This window comes from Medicago truncatula, chromosome 6, assembly GCF_003473485.1.
Source record: "Medicago truncatula cultivar Jemalong A17 chromosome 6, MtrunA17r5.0-ANR, whole genome shotgun sequence".
NCBI lineage: Eukaryota > Viridiplantae > Streptophyta > Magnoliopsida > Fabales > Fabaceae > Medicago > Medicago truncatula.
In genome coordinates this window covers 41,079,897-41,101,616 of record NC_053047.1, presented here as the reverse complement: position 1 = coordinate 41,101,616, position 21,720 = coordinate 41,079,897, and the positions used below count along the sequence as shown (strand labels likewise).

The 21,720-nt window shown below is 31.7% G+C and overlaps 3 protein-coding genes and 1 long non-coding RNA gene across 4 annotated transcripts; 2 read left to right on the top strand and 2 right to left on the bottom strand.

The window, feature by feature from the left end:
- Nucleotides 1-1,496: 1,496 nt before the first annotated feature.
- Nucleotides 1,497-2,247, bottom strand: LOC120575954 (uncharacterized). Its single transcript, XR_005642199.1, has 2 exons — nt 2,136-2,247; nt 1,497-1,802 (listed from the first exon to the last, which is right to left on the bottom strand). It is a non-coding gene; the product is annotated as an uncharacterized lncRNA (long non-coding RNA).
- Nucleotides 2,248-5,312: 3,065 nt separating this feature from the next.
- On the top strand, nt 5,313-6,159 carry LOC25496947 (lachrymatory-factor synthase). The gene has a single exon (XM_013597696.3). It carries the CDS (start codon nt 5,366-5,368, stop codon nt 5,873-5,875), a length of 510 nt encoding a protein of 169 aa, XP_013453150.1. The 5' UTR covers nt 5,313-5,365; the 3' UTR covers nt 5,876-6,159.
- Nucleotides 6,160-10,509: 4,350 nt separating this feature from the next.
- On the bottom strand, nt 10,510-14,389 carry LOC25496946 (disease resistance protein RUN1). Its single transcript, XM_013597695.3, has 4 exons — nt 13,657-14,389; nt 12,370-13,474; nt 11,988-12,257; nt 10,510-11,891 (listed from the first exon to the last, which is right to left on the bottom strand). Exons 1-4 carry the CDS (start codon nt 14,154-14,156, stop codon nt 10,800-10,802), a joined length of 2,967 nt encoding a protein of 988 aa, XP_013453149.1. The 5' UTR covers nt 14,157-14,389; the 3' UTR covers nt 10,510-10,799.
- A 6,059-nt stretch (nt 14,390-20,448) lies between these two features.
- Nucleotides 20,449-21,516, top strand: LOC25496945 (lachrymatory-factor synthase). Its single transcript, XM_013597694.3, has one exon. The coding sequence runs from the start codon at nt 20,517-20,519 to the stop codon at nt 21,024-21,026; it is 510 nt and encodes a 169-aa protein (XP_013453148.1). The 5' UTR covers nt 20,449-20,516; the 3' UTR covers nt 21,027-21,516.
- Nucleotides 21,517-21,720: the final 204 nt, after the last annotated feature.

The following is a 21,720-nucleotide window of genomic DNA, read 5'->3' as shown; positions in this document are numbered from 1 at the left end:
TTAAGAATAGAAAACAATTAAATAAAACAATAAAATACAATAAATGGGGGGAGCGTTTGTGCAAATTGATTTGTTTGCTTGCTCAGAGCGATAGTTTAGAAGTAACCTGTTTTGATTGCAGAATGTTAGTGGTAGTTAGGATTCTTCGAATCCCCTCTATTCATTTGTTGAAATTAATTAATGGTTGAACATTATTCAAAAATTGGTTATATGTCTTCTATTTCAGTGATGAGTTTGATGGGGTGTTAACCCTCGAGCTGTCGAGTTGTAACCTTACACTGGAGTTCCTATGTGTGTCAATGCTTAGGGTCATCAATCTTATAGAGGGATGCACCTTCAAACGTAGATGTATGTGGGGTTTTTACTCTCTCATAGGTAATTGAAACGCAAACTTAAGTTAGAATTCCTAAATTCTCAATGGTCCTAAAGATTGACTCGTCTATGAATCTTAGAAGTTCATCAACATACTCTTCCTCTCGGTAGTTCTACAAAATGGCAACCATATCTCGACTACCTTAGCAAAGATATAAGAAGAGTAAAGTTATCACACTAGTTCCTAGGTTTAGTTACTGTTGTTAGTATTATTCCCCCAATTAAGGTGGTTACACCGTTATCTTAGTTACTTCATGAGTCATGTAGGTTTTCATTGATATTAGGTATGTTACTTTTCTAATTACCGTTATCTCAGGGTTGGTTCACTTCGGGTGATAAAAAGAAGTTGCGTAATAAAATTAAGGCTTAATTGCACTTGTCCCCTTATCTTTTGCTAATTGTGCAATTTTGCACCCCCCTCTTTTTTTTTTTCTCGAGCCAATCCTTCTAAAAGTGTCTTTATTTGCATGGAGTAATTTTAAAAGGAGAATTTCAGCTAAGGATAAATTAATTTGGCGTGAAATGGTACTTTTGGTTTTGTGATTTGTTCAAGAGGTTGTGGAAAATATGAGTCAATTCAATTAATCTTCAATTTTTTCGGTTTTGATTTCTTTGGCAATATTTAACATCTTGTTCTTAGGTTGATGGGTATTTACGTTGTACACCTAGCTGACCTTTGTGAGTATGCACAACAATTTGGTGGTGCGCAAGTGTTCAACAAGGATATTCGTTTTTGTCTTCACGTTGGTTGGATGGCATGTATCTGAATAATTTGGAATGAGCATAATGTTAGGTTTTTTTTTTTTTTTTTAAACAAATAGTCTAAATTGGAGAAGCTTCTTGATCACATCAAGCTTCATTCGTGGTGGTGGTTGAAGACGCATAAAGTTATTGTTTGTGTCGATTTACAATCATTGGTGGTCTAACCCCTTAGCTTGCATCAACTATATTTCGGTTTAACGTTTGCCTTCATTTTGAGTAGTTTCTATTGCATACATTTTGATCCCCTTAAGCACGTGCTTCTTCATAAATCTATCTTCATTTTTTTTTTTAAATTCGATATCCGATTCAAGAACCGATTAATTCGATGAGCCTAATCCCACTGTTTACTTGCGAAGGTCCCATTTAAAATTAGAGCAAAACTGCACTTATAGCAATATATTTTTTATTTGAAATTACAATTTTCCAACTTATTCAATAAAATTCTTAAAGACTTGTTTGTAGATATATTTGTTCAAACATATTGAAAAATTGTAATGATCAAACATAAATCTATCCAATGTTATTGCAACAACATGCGTTCGTGTCTTTGTGACACTTTCCTTTATCGATGCCTTTTGACGTTTTACAAAATTGGTGGCATTTTTCTGAATCATCTGGACATGCTCCTAAAAAAAAGCAAGGTCCTGGATTTATCACAGCAGCTTTTGCTACAGGCAATAAAACACATTTAGAAATATCATCTAATATTCTGGAGAAATATAAGAAAAAAAAAAACATAGTTCCAAGAATTTAGAGATTAAAAAAACATGCATTTGTCTAGGAGTCGTAGCTCAACTAGCAAATGCCAAAATTACAAGATCATACGTCGTGACCTGAGTTCGAACCCAAGATCTCACAGTTATGTGAGCTTAATTTCAATGAATTATCACTTCATTTAAGACAAAAAAAAAAATGTATTTAGAACACCACTCTCGTATTATACAATTGTAGTTATTTCATTGAAAATATGACAACATTTAAATATTGAACTGGTTTGTTACCTGCAATCACAACAAAAGCAAGACACATAATTGTGAAGGTAAAATGAAGGTGATTGATGTGGGATGCCATTATTTTCTTATAGTTTTATCTGAAGGAGTTGTTTTCTGATAGGTTGACAAATAACACTTTACAATAGACTATTTATGAAGGAGTTCTTTGTTAGTAAAAAAATATTATTTTTGTCTTGACTCAATAAATTAAATACGTCATTTGAACAAGATCTTATTTATTTCAAATATCTTTTTTTTAAGAAAATATTTGACTGAAAAATAATTATTGCATTTCTCTTTAAATACTTTTCGTTGCACTTGCTTTTTCTTATGGGTCATGCTAGGGCACATGTTAAAGTTTTCATTAAGAGCAAATATTATTAAAAATAATTAAATTTTATTCTTGTAAAAAATAAATTGACACAATTTTCAACGCATAATTTCAATATGTAATTTTTTAACATGTGTCATTTGGAAACACATTAGCATTTCCCTTTTCTTATTATATAGTGGTATTCATTATAAAAAAAAAAAAAAAAAAATTATATTTTAGACTTATTACATAAATAAATTACGTCATTTATTTAATTTATAATTTTTAATAACTCTATTAATGATATATATGGAATAAAAATGGTGTTATAAAAGATTATTTAAAATTTTTAAATATTATGTAAATAATGTAAAGAAGAGGGTTTGTGAACCACTCAAAATATATACAAGGTCTTCCTATTTTCCTAGTTAGAAACCACCTCCAAAAGGTTGTTAGGCCAAAATTAGTCAAAGAACATAAGACCTTAACTTTAAATGATACAAAAGTATACGAGAACAATTAGAATACTCTAATATAAATTCATGTGTACATAAAACTCCAAGTAGATGAAGTTTTACCTATGGAAAATTTCGGCAAGTGTATCAAATCATTCACAAGTATCAATGTAATAAGTAAGATCGTCTTCATAGAGATTGTCGTTTCAACTCGGCAACTAGCATTACTTATTATAACAGAAAATAAAATTTGATTTAATTAGGGGGTTTTGCAAGTTCGATTTAATTGCGCAAAACTGTAATGAGTTAGTAACCTGATTTGATTGCAGAATCTTAACGGCGGTTAGGATTCTTCGAATCTCCTCTATTTACTTGTTGGATTTAAAATAAGAGAGAGATGGAGAACAAAAAGAGAGATAGAGGGCTGAGAGGGTGAGAAGTGAAAGTGAGAAAGAGGGATGAGAAAGAGAATCGAAAGAGATATTCAATGATATGGGACCAATTGCATCGCCTTCGTATGCTAATTGGTTATCTCTAGTAAATTCTACAAAAATGTTTGATTTCGTTTTAATATCATTCATGGTTTTAACTGATGGATAGTTTTGCAGAAAATTCTGGTTGGTACTATTTTAGTATTCCATGTTTATTTTCATGTTTTATGATTTCCTATGAGGTATTCAATGATAGATACTATACTAATTAGTGATGGTTGATCTAAATATAAATTCTATGTGAATTTAGAATGCTTTGTCTTGTCCTTTTAAGTATCGAATTGTATAAGTTCATGTAATGAAATATTAAAGGTTATTAGTTGAAATTGAGGATTAAAGACATACCTTGCGTATGAATGTTTCTTATGTATATATTATATAGTATATTATACATATTATAAGTTTAACTTGAAGTAGCCTAATCAGCTTTTTATTGAGTTCTTGAATTATCTCACGTTCGGGAAACAATGAGTTATGTAATTAAATAAAGTATTATGTTTATGAGGTGGGTTTTACCCTAATGATATATCTAAAGTTAAAGTATATTAAAAGGTTAATGTACAAGATTATGTTGACTGAAATGACTAATTGTTGACATTGAAATCGAGTACGTCAATTCACATTATAAAAGATTACATTTTAATTTTTTTGTTGAAATTTCTGTAATGGTTAAAAGTATGATAAGTGTAAGACTTGTCTTTAAGTTAAAGAGAGGATTTTTCCATGTTTAGTACATTGACATGGCTGGAAACATTCTAGATTATTTTCCTTAAATTCTATGTTAATGAGTTTTGCTCACTATGTTTTTGGGGTGACGTTTCCAGATATAGAAGTACACATTGGAGGACTGGGAGTATTTGTAGCTCGTCATCCATCCAAGTCTCAGTCAGAATCGAATCACGTCAAGAGTTAGAGTTTTAGGACTTTGATGTCAGATGTTAATGTAAAATTTCATTTTTTAAGTTGTAAACTTTTCAATGAAGTTTTTAAAGAGAAATAAAGTTTCTATATAGAAAATATTTCATTCAATTTTTAACTTAAATTTGGATGTTACATAAAAGAATTGAAATTCCTAAATTGTCATCTAAAAGATTTAACTTCGTTTATGAATCTTAGAAGTTCATAACATACTCTTTCTTACTTTAGTCGTTCTATAAATGGACAATTCTATCTCATCTACCTTACCTTGGGGAGAAGAATGAAATTATTATGCAACGTTCGAAAAAGTGTGTTTGCTATATTTCTATGTTCAAAGGTAAGACTTTGGTATGTCACACACCTTGGTTCAGTGAAAGCCTTATGACTTTTGTTGATTTAAAGTGTTATTTGAACATCCATTTGTTTGACAATCAAATAGACAACCATATTTTTACAAAGAAAATTATGTATTGGTACAAAAACTAAGATAATAGAGATAAAAAATAAAAATATAATGTGAGTATTAGAGAGAAAGTTGTCACAAAAATTATTACAAAATAGATGTTCAAATATCATTTCTCTTTTAAATAAGACGAGAGAGTAATAATTAATCTCTACTTGTGTATTCTGAAGGAAAAACTACTAGCGCATTTTGTAAGAAGGTAATAGGACCTTTGAATCACGTGGAACTCGAGAATCGATATATTCAATAAAGGTTGGACCGACTACAAAACTAATGTTTGGACAAAGTATTAGTCACACTAAAAACTCGTTGTCCTTTCTCACATAAATATTTTATAAAGAAAAATCTAACTTTGTTGATTCCACAACAAAAAGTAGCGTGTGCTGCCAACTGAAGTTCAATAATTGGGCAATACCTTTTTCTTTCCTAGTAAAATAAGTAGAAGCACGTTTTAATCAATGATCATATTATAATCATGCATAGGTTCTACATCACACAAATATACACATGAAATTCATAAATTAAGGTCTAGGCTCATAAGATATATAAATCATCCTAACTTGTGTTTGTGAGGCATTGCAACTTCCTAACTTGAAATCATGAACACTATTCAACAAACAAAAGAAAAATGGCAAGGCAAGGCCAAAACTGAATTAGTAGGATGCAAAGCAGACCAAGTATGGCCTCTCTTGGAAGATTTTTTTGGTCTTGATAAATGGTTTCCAACTCTCTCTTATTGCATTCCAGTTGAAGGAATATCCGGCAAACCCGGTTGTGTCCGATTCTGTGCCGGTTTCAAGACTCCAGTTGATAAACATGGCAAACAAAACTTGAATTGGACTAAGCAGAAACTTCTTTCAATTGATCCAATTCAAAGGGTGTTTAGCTATGCAATTGTTGATGGAAATGTTGGATTTCATTCCTATGTTTCAACTGTTAGGGTTTTGCCAAAAGATAATGGTTGTGAGATTGAGTGGATATATGAAGTTGAACATGTTGAAGGGTGGAGATTGGAGTATCTTGATTTATTCATTGGTTCAGGCTTGGATGAGATGGGTCAGAGAATGCAAGGAGCTTTGAAGACAATGGAAGATGCAATTAGAGCTTAAAATTGAAGTAGTCATTGTTAGACCCACCAAGATATGAAATTTAACCGTTGGATCAAAATCGGACGCTAACGATTTTAAACTCGGTATTTTAGTTTTTTTTTTCTTTAAATAATCAAATCATGTATTGAAATTTGGATCTATCAATCTCATATCCAAATATTGTCGACTACATGAATGCAAAAAAGTACCGACCGGAAGTAATGTGAATTCCGAAGATTGTACATTTTAAGTTTTTATTTGGATGCCTAAAAAAAAGTTATTATTTGGATTCCATTGATCATAAATGTTTTTTATTATTTTTTTATTTTTTTTACCGTAATTGATCATAAATGTGTTAGAATATAAGCTTGATTGATTTCAAAGGGTAAATTTTTTTAAGAATTCTATTGCTTAAGCTGATTATTCTCTGTCTCTTTTGCCACTTCCTGTTTTACTTCTTTCAATCTGCAGGGGTCCAAATTCTGTTTTAAGGTTGTTGAGATTGCATAAGAGGACTCAGTTGTGTATTACATTCTTTTGTTTTGAGATGAACTTGTAATTGAGTATAAACTATGAACTATAAAACATTTGCACTTCAGTGGTTTGTTTGGCTTTAAGAAGATATATAGAATGAAGAGAACATTAGAAGATATTTTTGTTTGTTTTGTTAGAGAACATGATATAAACAAAATAGAGCATCTTCAATTTGATAAATATTTTTTATTACTACATTATTTTAATTTAATCAATTTTTAATATTGAATTTACGAGTCTTTGAAAGGAGAAGAGATGATGATCGAGTCTTTAAAAAATAATTTGAGTTTTCAATTATTTTTGGATTCTGAATTTTAAAGTTTGAACATTGATGAGTGTTAATTAATGTGATTTTGAAACAGAGAAAAAAAATATATTAAAAAGACAATTATTTTAAAACGAAAGAAGTATATGAAAGAAATGCTCGTAAAAATTCATCTATTTAATTAATTAACATGTGTTTTTGGGCCACCGTTAGCAATTTTAAATTTATAATGAAAAGCCAATCTTGGCAAACGAGTGGACCACATGGACTGCATAAATTAATGGAAGTGGACAATACTTTTTTTGAACAAGCAATGTAGGTGGACGGACAATACTATAGGTTTGTTTTATTCTACATAGGTTTTTATATGTGTTTAGTCTTTGTAAATAGAGGTTATTTAAAAATTGGTCTCTATATCTTTTAAACATGACATTTTTTCTGTCAAAATTTAATCACTTAAAATTTCTTCCCTCTCCTCACTTAATTACTGCCACATCACTAATTACAGGGGTATTTTTGTAATTTCACTTTTGTAATTACAATGATGTGGAAGCAATTAATCAGGCTGAAGGATCAATTTTTAAGTGATTAAATTTTCACATGACAAAATACCATGATTAAAAAATACATTGACCATTTTTTAAATGATCTTATTTACATCAACTAAACACATATAAAAGCCTTGCAGATATCAGTGGTGGTAGGAATCTGAGGAAGTGTGGAAATGTCACTTTTTGGTACATGACCAAATCATACTCACTCACTCAATTATTATTATTATTATTATTAACTTCTATCATTGGTTGTGATATTTCTTTCAAAAAAAAAAATCATTGGTTGTGATATGTCTAAGATATTAAGTGAGTTTAAAACCTTGAGTTAGCAAATTCAAACTTAAATTCAATTTTCAAAACAAGATTATAGAGCAATATCTTTTTGGCCAATTGTGATAGGAATCCTTGTAAGTACTATGAATGGTTTATAATTCAATACCGAATGTAGGTAGCATTTCACATGGGAAAGGTCAATTCTTTCACACCATAGGAAAATTGGATTCAATGATTGAATTAAGTGAAGAATATATTCTTAACGTGTTCTTTCAACACTAGATTTTTCTTCACACTATCTTCCAACAATTTTAAAAAATTTGAAAATTAATTTCCAAAAATAAAAAAAAGAAAAAAATTCAGATAATTTTTTTTTTTAAATTCTGTAATTCATTTATTGAATGTTAGAAAAAAATTTGAAAAATTGAAATTAATTTATTTACTTTTCAATAAAAATAAAATTCTGAAAACTAAGATAAGTTTTTATTTTTCTATTTTTTTAATTTCGTAATAAAATGAGATATTCTGAAAAATAAAATAAAAATCATAATTTTTTTTTAAATTAAAGTTTTGTATTTTTTCTAATAAAATAAAATTCTGGAAAATAAGTTTTTTATTTTCAAAAAAATATTATCTAGTTTTTTGTTTTTATACTAAAAAAAAAAGTTTTATTTTGAAAAAAACTTTTTAGAATGTTTGAAAAAAAAATCTGATCCTTTTTTAATTTGGAATGCTAGTAAAAGTGTGTACAAAAATCTAGTGTGGAGAAAATATGATAAAATTGTTTTATTGATTTGATCTAATGGTTAAATACCAACTTTTCCATTGTGGGAAAGGATTGATCTTTCCAACGTGAAATGCCACCTAGAATGTAATCTAAAGTAGCAATGATGTAATAGTAGGTAGTAACAAGGTTGCATTTTTTATGTATTTTTGGTAGGGCAAAGTGCCCCTAAAACTTTATCCTTTTCTTGGATGTAATACTCTTTGTAGTTGGTTCATTCTTTAATATATGAAATTTTTGTAATTCAAAATAAAAATTAGGCTTAAATATGTATTTCATCCTTGCAATTAGGGGTCGTTTAAAAATTGGTCCCTGTATTCGCTAATCCTTGCAAACTAACCTTGCAATCATTAATCATTTAAAATTTAGTCCTTTGACAAACTTAATCACTGCCACGTCACAAATTTGATGACATGGCAATCACTACCACACGTGAAATTCCAATTTTGCCCTTAAGAAGAGGACAAAAAATTGGAAACACAGGGGTAAAATTGGAATTTCATGTGTGACAGTGATTGCCACGTCATCAAATTAGTGACGTGGCAGTGATTAAATGGGGAGAGAGACGAAATTTTAAATGATTAAATAATGCAAGGGTAAATTGGCAAGATTAGCGATTACAGGGATCACTTTTTAAACGACCCTTAATTGTAAGGATGAAATAGATATATTTTTTTTTGGTCAAGTAGCCTAGTGGCTAGAGCTCACACAATTTAATTGTGGAGAAGTGGGGTGTCCGAGGTTCGAACCCCGACCCCTGCATATAAATATGCAATATCCCTACCAACGGATGAATGAAATACATATTTAAGTCTAAAAATTATAGAGGAATATATCTTCACAAACAACATAAGAGAAAGCAAGTAAACGTTACCATTCTATAAAACATAATCGAGTAAATAAGCAATTACCCCCTAAAAATTATAAGTTTTATCAATTATTCATGAAAGGCTCAACTTACCTCTCTCACTTAAAGCAAAAAGGTGTAAAATTCTTGAACATGTGTTCCTTTGATTATATAGATAGGTTCTAATACAATAATTTTATCGATGATTTGATAATCTAACTAGAAAAATCTTGATTATATAATCTTTAGCCTTCGTTGATTTATTTGAAAAACATAATGAGGTGTTACACAAATTGAAACCTGAGAAATTTTTAAAATCTGAAGCATTTATAATCCTAAACACGAGAATCTACTTCTCTCATGTACCCTCCAAAACCCTCATTTTGTCTTTTCGGATCTTATAATCTGAAGATTTTTTGACTATTTCAAATTATAGAGTCTAAATTTGTTCATAACACAACCAAACAACAATGTTGTAATTTTAATGCATTTGATGGGCTGGGCAAAACAGGTGAGGCGTGGATAGTTTTAAAGCAGGTGAAGCAATTAACTGATCGGAGCTAATGTGAATTCAGAGGATAGTACATTTAAAAAAAGAAAGAAAGAAAAAAATAAATACTACTAGACTTTCCACCCGTGCTGCCGCACGGGTCATATACATTGTAGATATAGTAGACAAAAACAAATCTCAATGCATATCAAAGAGAATGAAATATGTGGTTCCAAATATATGCAGATGTTGGAATTCGAACCTCAGACACCACGCTTATTCACCAAAAAAATATTAATTTTTATCAATCGTGTGTTACTTCATTCTTTTGTTAAAATTATATGTCAATATTATATTATTGGTATGTTACTTCATATTTTTCTTTTTTCTTTTTTGAAAAAATGTTACTTCATTCTTTTGTAAAAATTATATGTTAATGTTATATTATGTACCTAAAAATAGTTCATTCTTAACCTCAACATGTAAAATGTTTTATTTAAATAATTTTCCTTTTATCGAATATTTGGCCTTTACCGTAAATGATACCCTTTAACTGTTTGTTGAAATGTTTCTTCCACCTGTTTATATAGATTGCAAAATTCAGGTGCATTTTGTGGTAAATATTTAACAAAGAGAGTTCAGTTCTAATTTGGATGAAAAGTGTAATATTAACAAAAAAAATGTTGCTATAATCTTTCGAAACCCTTTTATTCCAATAGGGCGATTTGTTTTGTTGAAGAAATAGGACGATTTGTTTTGAAGAAATAGGGGAAATAAAGCGATGCCGATTTGCTTTGTTCATGAAAATAGGAGATTAGGTGTGAGCATTAGCGTTGTTAGGGTTGTTCATGAAAATATAAGATTAGGTGTGAGCATTAGGGTTAAAACGGTAAAATTATGCAATAGGATTTACGTTAAAATAAAAAACTTCAATTTTCACATAAAAGTAAAAAAAACACTTCATGGTATGAAGCAGAACATATACCCATGAAAATATGTTTGTATTTTGCAGGTTGATGACAAACAATGAGTAGGTGGCAACAGATAGATGATTCTTGTTCAATTTGTTGAGACTCTTCATTACCTTCTTATCTGTGAAGTGGTTATGGCTGCGGTTGTGGTTCTGCCTCATCTTCATACCCAAACCTTACACTTCGGAGCTAAGGATATTTTTGTGATTCATCATTGTTAAGTTGAACTATTGTAGGTCTTGTTTACATACCCAACGATACCCACAACTCTTCACCTTCATACCCAGACCTTCCCTCTCAAAAATGTCAAAATAGATTCTTCCAAATTCATTATAGGAATCTCGAGGGAAGTAGATTATCCATAGGTGACTTGATTTGGTCGTAATAAGACCACCATCGAGAATTACTGGAACACTTATTCTCCAAAAATTCATATAGGAATTCTTAGGTAAAACTAGTTCCATAATGGTCGACGATGGAACCCGCCTACGACGTGGTGCCATGGTAAATACTGCACAACATACAAATCCAATGATATTATTGTTATTGTCATGCATAATAGGAGATTCGTCTATTTGTATTGAATAACCCACACTTTGATTGTTGATCCAACTTGGTATTTCACTTCCTGGAGTTACAATTTGAGTCCTATCAAAGTAGGTTGGGTAGGATTGTAGGTTTGCCTGAATGAATTGTATCATCCATGAAAATGTCATGCTCCTGCAACGTTCCCTCTCACCCAATTTTGAACAGTTGAAAATGACCAATCCTGAAATCCAGACATCGTCATTCTCATCTCGTTCCCGCCCAATAGTGGTAGGGGAAGGAAGTTGAGGCAAAGATTCCAACAACTTGCAGTGTTCCAAATTTAAATATACAAGTTTGGAAAGCTTCCTCAGGCTAGGTAGTGTCACAAAATAGTTTCCCCCTAAATTTAATCTTTCTAGCGAATGTAAACATTCAATTGAATCAGGAACATGGCTTAGACGGCAATAGCTAATGTCAATGCTACGCAAACAATATAAGCTATGCAAGGATGGCAACGAATACTTGTTAAACACTTTGGAACAACCACCCAAATTTAGATCTTGAAGAGAGCTAAGACTGAATATGTTGTTGGGTATGCTTACCAGATTTTCACAATCTTTTACATTCAAGTAAACAAGCTTTCTTAAAAGTCCAATAGATAAATCCAACTCCACAAGGTTTACGCATCCTTCCAAATTTAACCACTCAAGATTCGGGAACTCTCCAAAATCTATTATCTTTTCTAGCTTTCTAGAATCACTTAAATCCAATCTTCTCAGATTGGGAAGATACTGTGACATGAAAAGCCAAGAAAAATAAATACATTACTTTGATTGTATGACAATTGTAAGATAAACATTAATAATATATAAGAGAATTTATATTACCTTCTTGTTTTTCCATAGTTGTCTAATGTTGCTCTTCTTCAAGAACAATTCTACAAGTTGATTGGGCTGAAAATTTGATGGCAAACACATGAAAGGATACATATGCCAGTCAACATATCTTAATTCCTTTGAAAGACAACTTGGGCTTTCTAAGATATGCCAACCGCACTTTATGATCAGCAATCTAAGATTACTCATTTTTGACAAGTATTCAACTTCCTCTTCATCATAATCTTCATATTCCAAAACTATGGCTTCAACATGCTTTTCCTAAAGCATTGAAAAAAATAAAAGAAAAAATTAATTACTTTCAATATGTATAGTTTTTAAAAAATGGAAATATATATTTATTTATTTATTTATTTTTAAACAGCTGATTTACCATATTCTCCATCACAACATTGTAGATTTGTTTTTTGGACCACAGCCTGCTCCACTTTCTTTGCTCTTTGCTTGAATTTTCTTGCACAATTTTTTTTCCTAGCTCTTCTAACAGAGAATGCATTTCAATCCTCATTGAATAATCAATGCTTATAAGTGATTTATCAATGAGAACTCTTAACCCAATATCAGCATGAAATCCACAACAATTTAAAATGTTTTTAGCATATTTCTCGTGATAACCGTTGAAAAAACAAGCAATATCAAGAAATATTTCTTTTTCACTCTCCTTTAGCACATCAAAGCTTAAACTCAGCACATCCATAACATCATTATCTGGACCTTCTCTCAATCTAGCCAATGCACCATTCCATTCAGTTACATTACGACCAAACAAAAATGAGCTCAATATTGTAATTGCTAGTGGTAGACCATTAGCATAACGTAGTACATCAGATGCCAACTTTCGATAATTACTCATAATAGTTTTCTCAAGTTTGAAAGCTTTTCGACAAAACAACTTGCAAGATTCTGTCTGATTCAAAAGTGGAACTTTGTAAACTACATCCACTCCATACACTTTCAATATATGCTCATCTCTAGAAATGATAATAACTATACTACCTGCACCTAACCATTCACGACGCACACCTATTTTTTCAAATTGTTCAACTTGATCAACATTATCAAGAATCAGAAGGGCCTTCTCACGACGTAGCCTACGTCGTATCAAATCAGTTGCCATGTTACGATTGCATATTTGATGGTGTTCTATGCCAAGAGTTTGAAATAGGATTTGCTTTTGTGCTTCGAGTGGACCATCATGTAATCTATAAATTTTGCTTACATCATCAATAAAACATGATGCACTAAATCGATGAGATATTTGGTCATATAAAGCCGTAGCAAGGGTTGTCTTCCCTATTCCTCCCATTCCACAAATTCCTATAGCACGAACACCATCAACTGAGTCCAAAAGCAAATGATTTTGTAATGCTTTTATAGGAGAATCAATCCCAACTAAATCTTTTGAAACACTTAAAGACTTGCACTCTAATATATTGATTATCTTTTGAACAATCTTTTTAATCTCTGCAGCTTGTGGCCTGAAATTCAATTTGTTCAATAACATTAAATCATCACGTACAAAAAAAAAAAAAAAGTTTGAACTCCAAATATTTGTTCTAGAGGAAAAAAAAACACTCTTTGAGTTTCTGTTCTAGACTCGTGCACCATCTCTTCACCTTATATTTTCAAAAACAAAAAAAAAAAACTGTAAATTACTTACTTATCACGTAGATCCCAACCAGAGATACTCCCCACTTGTTTTAGAGCTTCCCTCCATCTTGACACCATTTGAAAGTCTTGTTGGAATCTTTGTTCATGTTTGACAAAAGCTTCCCAATAAATTCCACTTTGCTTTCGTACCTCAGAAGGATCAACATCATAAAAAATAGGAAGAACATGTTTTTCTAATCCCTCAATGCATTCACAAATCTTCTCTAATTCTTGAAGGCACCATGTTGAGGAAGCATAGTTTCTTGAGAAGACTGCTACGTAAACATGAGATCTTTCGATTGCTCGAAGAAGCTCAGATCCTATATATTCACCTTTTTGAAGATTAATGTCATCCCGAAATACCATAATGCCTTTTGATTCAAGGGCATCAAAAAGAAAATCAGTCAAATTGTTGCGAGTGTCTTCACCTCTGTAGGTGACAAACACATCATAATAATTTTTCTTTGAAGAAGTTACAAGAGCTAAAGATGAGTTGCTGCTACTAGCCATCTAAGTAAGCTAAATTTTTAGAGAAGTTGATTGGGCAACGTGAATCTATCAATTAAAAAAGGCACATATCAATATTATGAATGAACTTAAAAAATGCATATATAAATATTATGAACAAGTTTATAAGCGTTGATTTCGTGGCACCTTCTTTTCAATAATTATTGATTGGTTTATAAGTCAATCACTATTTGTAAACATGAATGAAGCCGTATGGTTCTTGCTTTCAATAATGGAGTTTTGGAATTCACGGGTTCCTTCTTGACAGCTTCCCCGTGGGCCATTTGGTGTTTTGGTCTCATTGAGAGAGTGGTTCATGCCGTGAGGTACACAATATTTCGTAAATCGAGTGTTAACTCTTCGAATTTATCGAGTTTAGGTATCAAAATCGTGTTAACTCTGATGTAAACTCAATTAATGGTAAAATCATAAGGTTTGACCGAGTTAACACTCGATAAACTCGTGCAAACTCTACCGAGTTTACTGAGTTTTAAGAGTATACATTTAAAAAAAAAATAAAAAAATTGGCCATTTTTTTGGCCCATTTTTTTCAAAACCCAATTCCTTTTCAACAAGCCTAAAGATTGAAACGTTTACTGAATAGTTACCTTTACAGTAACACGTTGTTCCTGAAATAAAACGTTCTTTTTTCTTTCTTCCCTGAGTTTTCAAACCATGAACATGGGAGCACATACCAGTTATGGTTGCATTCCAACGGTGGAAATTCAGATTTCGACGTCGGTGATTGCGACGCAAGTTAGGGTTGCGGTGGTGGTGTTAGTTGACCTTTTGAAGAAATTAACTAGTTTATTTTTTAGATAGTTTTATTAACAACTTTAGGAAATTGTGAAACTTCCTTTTTTTGGATGGTTTCTGGGACCCTGTTGTGAATCGTATAAAGTCTAGACTGTCAGGTTGGAATAGTCGTTTCCTCTCTTTTGGTGGCCGTTTGGTTCTTCTCAAATCTGTGTTGACCTCTCTGCCTGTCTATGCTCTTTCTTTCTTCAAAGCTCTGTCGGGTATAATTTCTACCCTTGAATCTTTATTTAATAATTTTTTTTGGGGTGGGAGTGAGGATCATAGGAAAATGTCTTGGATAGGTTGGAACTCTGTTTGTCTCCAGAAGGAGTTTGGAGGGTTAGGGGTTAGACAGTTGAAGGAGTTTAATGTTGCCTTACTAGGGAAATGGTGTTGGAGGATGTTAGTGGATAGGGGTGGTTTTTGGTATAGAGTTTTAGTCGCCCGTTATGGCGAGATGTGTGGGAGGTTGGAGGTTGGGGGCCGGAGTTGTTCTTCTTGGTGGCGGGAGGTGGGGAGGATTAGGGATGGGGATGGTGGTGTTGGGGGGGATTGGTTTAAGGATTGTGTTAGCAAGAAGGTGGGGAATGGTAATGATACTCTTTTTTGGATTGATACTTGGTTGGGGTCGGTTCCTTTGTGTGTTCGTTTCCGTAGGTTGTTTGAGCTTTTTGTTAATAAATATGTTTCAGTGTCAGATATGTTTTCTCTTGGTGTTGAGGAGGGTGGTGAGGCGTGGCAGTGGAGGCGGAGATTGTGGGCGTGGGAGGAGGAGATGTTAGTGGAGTGTAGGGCTTTTCTGCTTGATGTTTCTTTGCTTGTTAATGTTTCAAATCAATGGCTGTGGCTCCCGGAACCTTCACATGGTTACTCTGTTCGGGGGGCTTATGACGTGTTGACTTCTAATGATTTACCGTTGGTGGAATCGGCTGCGGAGGTGATTTGGCACAGACAGGTTCCTTTGAAGGTATCCGTCTTTGCTTGGCGGCTTCTTCGTGATCGGTTGCCTACCAAATCGAATCTGATCTATAGAGGTGTAATTCCAACAGAAGCTGGTTTGTGTGTCTCTGGTTGCGGTGCCTTGGAATCGGCACAACATTTGTTTCTCTCTTGTTCGTATTTTGCTTTACTTTGGTCGTTGGTTCGTGATTGGATTGGTTTTGTTGGAGTGGACACTAATGTTTTGTCTGATCACTTTGTTCAGTTTGTTCACTCAACAGGTGGCAATAAGGCTTCTCAGTCTTTTCTCCAGCTTATTTGGCTTCTTTGTGCCTGGGTATTATGGACTGAACGTAACAATATGTGTTTCAATGATTCTATTACTCCTTTACCCAGGTTGCTTGACAAAGTTAAATATTTGTCCCTAGGTTGGTTGAAAGCTAGAAACGCTTCTTTTTTGTTTGACACTTTTAGTTGGTGGTCAAACCCGTTACAATGTTTGGGTATCGGCTAACTTGTTTTTGTTGTTGTACTGAACTCTGAAGTAGTCTTTGTGACACATCTTGTGCTATTGAGACTCTTGTTAATATAATTTCATTTTTGATTGTTGAAAAAAAATAAAAATAAATCACAAGTCCAATATTTTTAGCCTAGCGTTAGAACAAACCAATCTCCCTTATGCCCCCCCTCAAACACCGTTTCATATTCACAATGTCTTTTCCCATGTTTAATATATAAAATAGAATAAATAAAACATCATTAACTAATTAATAAAGGGGAACTAATAATAATGTAATTAATCCTCAATCCATTATTCAACTAATTCAAGAACTATGTTATGGGGTTGGCACATTATAATTTTCTTTATTCTTATGTGTAATATACAATCGGAAGCTCAAATTAATATTGCTCTTGTTATTATTATTATTATTTTTTTAAAAGAATTGCTCTTGTTATTAATTAGATGTGGGATGTTACACATTATGTATGCCTTCTAAAAAAAAGTATGGGCTCCTGTAAAAAAAAAAAATTAAGGCCAAACTAGTAGCATATGTGTTGAAATATAGGAGTTATACTTATTTTAGAGTTAGTTAGTGTATTAGTTTAATCGTTATATAAGTCATAAGTTGACTCTTTTGTATCTCTCTTTTAACTTTTGTATCTCTTCAATTATTATCAAGACAATAATTTTCAAAGTTTTTTCTCTCTATTTTCATGGATGCCATGTTTCTCAACAATATGGATGTGGTAAAATTACATTATTTAGAAAGGTATGTTCCAATTTCTATATTCATGTAAATTTTGACTTTTTGTTTTTTTTTATTGAGGACAAGCAATAATTAAAGTTTGATGATGGAACATTATAAGATATTTTAGGCTATTTTTTTAGTTATTTTATTTGCTTTTGAATACAATTAAGAGGCCATTTAGAGGATTTGTCAATGGTTTGAAAAATATTTAGTATGTTTTCATTCAAGTCATTGTAATTCATTTTTATTATATTTTAGGTTAGTTTTAGTGAGAAATCATGTAAATCGGCAAAACAATATATCAAGTGAAGGATCAAGGATATGAAGATTGAAGATCAATGGTTCTTATAAGGTCTTTGAAGATAATACAAAGTGAATAAAATTTGTGTCATGTATGCATCTATTGAATTTATTATTAAATATTGTATTGGGTTTAAACGAATTTTATTCACTTTGTATTATCTTCAAAGACCTTATAAGAACCATTGATCTTCAATCTTCATATCACAAGTTTTGAAATTTAAACGAATTTTCAATAGATGGAAACTACAGGATCTCAATTTTTTTCATTGGTTTTGGCTTTAGATGTGATGGGTCAGAGGATTTAGGAAGGTTTGAAAACCATGCTCGGAGCTTAAAATTGAAGTCGTATATCACAAGTAATCACCAATATATGCATTAAAGCTAATTTTCTCTCCAAGTTTGAGTACTCGCTGAAATAATATTTGGTCATTTTTACTAGTACCATAATATAAAGTTGTAAGACACCCATAATATAAAGTCACATTCTTTAATAATATCGAGTACTTCCCACTTCACTAGTCCCAGCCAAAAGATTACAACCTCAACACAAGACTCAATAAAATTTAGGGTAAATACCTCTTTTCATCTTTGTAATATTACCGAATTTCGGTTTTAGTCTGTGTAATTAGATTTGTCCCTGTAATTTCATATTCTTTCACTTTTGATCCCTCATTCCACCACGTCAGCAGAATCTGCATACATAACACGTAAAATGAGGGACCAAAAGTGGGAGGAATCTGAAATTACAGGGACGTAATCTATGCAGATTCTGCTGACGTAATGAAAGGAGGGACCAAAAGTGGAAGAATCTAAAATTACAAGAACAAAATCTAAATCTTTAATTTACAAGACTAAAACTAAAATTTGCTAATATTATATGTACGAAGAGAGAGGTATTTATCCAAAAATTTATCTCGTAGATAGCAATGGAAACCAACCACCAACACTCCCTGCTCGAGATTAAAAGAGACCAGCCTTTCTTGGTCCAAATATTTGTGGTGGCAAAATGGAAATGTCACTTTCTAGTACATCTACCATTGGTTATGAATTGTGATAATAGGTCCAATATATTATGAGATTTTAGAACCTTGAGTTAACAAATTCAAACCAGTTAATTATTCAGAAATAAATAAATAATTCAAACCAGTTAACTTAAATTTTCAAAACAGGATTGTGGAGGAATATATATATATATATATATATATATATATATATATATATATATATATATATTCACAAAAAGCATAAGAGAAAGCAAGTTAAATCTTGGAAAATTTTGGATTTCTTTACAGACCAACACAAATGCATTATGGCTTTAGGTCTCCAAAAGAAATTTACTTATTATTAGTTTTTTATTTATTTTTAAAATAAGGTCTTACATGGTTTCAAAACAGCTTTGAACCACCAAATTTCTTGATCGTAAAATTTAATGATGAAATTATAGAGAAATTTTATGTTTTCCCTCACTAAACTTCCCTCACTAATTATTTTTTTTTTAGTTGTCTACCGCTTCCATCACCGAAGCTCCAGCTACCATCTTCGTCGAAGGAGATCTGCCATGTCCTTTCGCCGTGTTTATTCATTTTTGCCGTCAGCTCAACTGCTACTGTGATTTTCTTGATTGATACTCATACATTCTTTATCAAAGTAGAGTCATTTAAAATCTTATTATCTGCATATGATTTGTATTTTTATCTACATGTATTAACACTTGAGTTTCCCCATAAAAACAATCTCTTCTGTGATCAAACTTGATAGCTCTACACAAACAAATCCATCCAAATCCCTTTGTCACAATCCCAAAAATAAAATAAAAACCAATGTCCAACATCACCCACCACATCATGAGAACCGACTACTACTTTTCCAAAAATAACCTACCTTTAGTGACAGAGTTCAAATCTTATATGAGAAAATGGTAAAATAACTTACCTTTTTTGATGTCTATGAAGCATACGTGTCCTAATGTCAAATATGTATTGTATTCAAGACAACATCAATATATATAATTACAATGAATATGTCATTTTTTCAAATTACTGTCAATGTCGATGTGTCTATGTCGTGTCCGATATTTATGTTTGTTCTTCATATATTGATGCCGTTATTAATAATAATTTTCTCTTAGCCGAACTTTTTTAATAAGATTTTTGTTAATATAAGTGCAATTTTTGCGGGTGTAGCACTCGTAGATTTGATGGGAAAGATTTTCTGAACAAATGGAGGGGTAAGAAGAAGATATATAATGTTTGTGGGTGACTTAGAACAATGAGTACACATGTGACTAATGTTTGCCACTATATAGGGAACACTAAAAACTACTTATTTGGACAAATAATTAGTCTATAAAACTACTTATTTTTGACAAATAATTAGTTACAATAAAGCTCCTTGCGCTTTCTCATGTATCTAGTATTTTATAAATATCAAACTTTAAACATTACACATTTTTGCTGAAAAAAAAAAAAAAAAATCATTACACAATTAAAAGTAGGAGGAATGATTTTACAGCCATTTTTTAACAACTTTTGTGACAATTTTCTCTCTCATACTCAATATTTTTATTTTCTCTTTCTATTGTTTTAAATTTTGTACCATTATCTCATTTTCTTTGTAAATTAATTGTTGTCACAAAAATTGTTATCCAGACCGTTCCTCCAATAACACAAGTAGCTTGTGCCGATTGAAGTACAATGATTGCACATTATCTTTTTTTAGTAAAATAAATAGAAGCACGTTTTAATCAATATGATCATGTTATAACCATGCATAGGTTCTACACCACACAATTGATACACTTAGCATTGCATTTTAGTGCATATTTGAATATTGAATGAATTAGATGGGTTGGACCATCTCATCATAATTTTAGTGAAAATTACATTTTAGACCTTAAAAAAAATCACAATGTTACTACGATTTTATCAAACTCAGTGTCAATCTAAACATGCATTTAAGTTTGTTTTTATTGGTTACCATAGTACGCATTAGTTTTTTTTTTATTACTATATATAAGATATACACCTCATTCTAACTTGTGTTTGTGTGGCATTGCAGCTTCCTACTTGAAATCATGGACCCTATTCAACAAACAAAAGAAAAATGGAAGGGCAAAGCCAAAACAGAAGTGGTAGGATGCAAAGCTGAACAAGTATGGCCACTTTTGGAGGATTTTTTTGGCCTTGACAAATGGTTTCCAACTCTCTCTACATGCATTCCAATTGAAGGAATATCCGGCAAACCCGGTTGTGTCCGATTTTGTGCCGGTTTCAAGACTCCTGTGGATGAAGATGGCAAACAATCTTTGAATTGGACAAAGCAGAAACTTCTTTCAATTAATCCAATTCAAAGGGTGTTTACCTATGCAATTATTGATGGAAATGTTGGATTTTATTCCTATGTTTCAACTGTTAAGGTTTTGCCAAAAGATGATGGTTGTGAGATTGAGTGGCTATATGAGGTTGAACCAGTTGAAGGGTGGAAATTGGAGTATCTTGATTTTTTCATTGGTAATGGCTTGGATGTGATGGGTAAGAGAATTCAAGAAGCTTTCAAGACCATGGAAGATGCACTTGGAGCCTAAAATTGAAGTCACAGATCTTGACTAATCACTAAGATATGCATTAAAGTTTAATTTCTACCCAAGTTTGAGTACTAGCTAAAATAATATTTGGGCATTATTTACTTACATCTCGATCAAATTCTGGATTTCTATGACCTATTTTCCCTCATGTTTACTTATATTTTTGTGTATCAATTAGTTTGTCATTACTTATTATTAGTAGAAAATATTGTCAAAAAAAATAGTAGAAAATTGAGGCGTGTTAAGATTGTGTTGTTTTGGTGTGTTTTGTATTTGTAGCAAATTTATTAGGTGGATCTCAAAGTGTGTTTATTTTCTAGCTTATTTTGATTAATCCCTATTTCTCATGTCACTTCCTTTTCTTTCTTTGAATCTGAAGGAGTCCAAATTATTTTAAGGTTAGTTGAGATTATTAATAAGTATGTATTGGACACTTTGTTGGGTTCTCAACTGTTTAATATAATGAAGAAAATAATGGTTTGCCCTTCAATTTTATATTCCACCACATTAATTGCTTTTCTATATCATCCATCCACTGCATATTTATAGCGCCTGGTCCATTTATATCTCTAGCGGCATGTGTACATGATTGAGAGAATGATGTAGAACTATGGAAGAAGATGATGCAAGCACGAAAATAAAATAAAATAAAATAAAATAATTTATTTATTTGTTTGGTTAGAGAAAATGATAA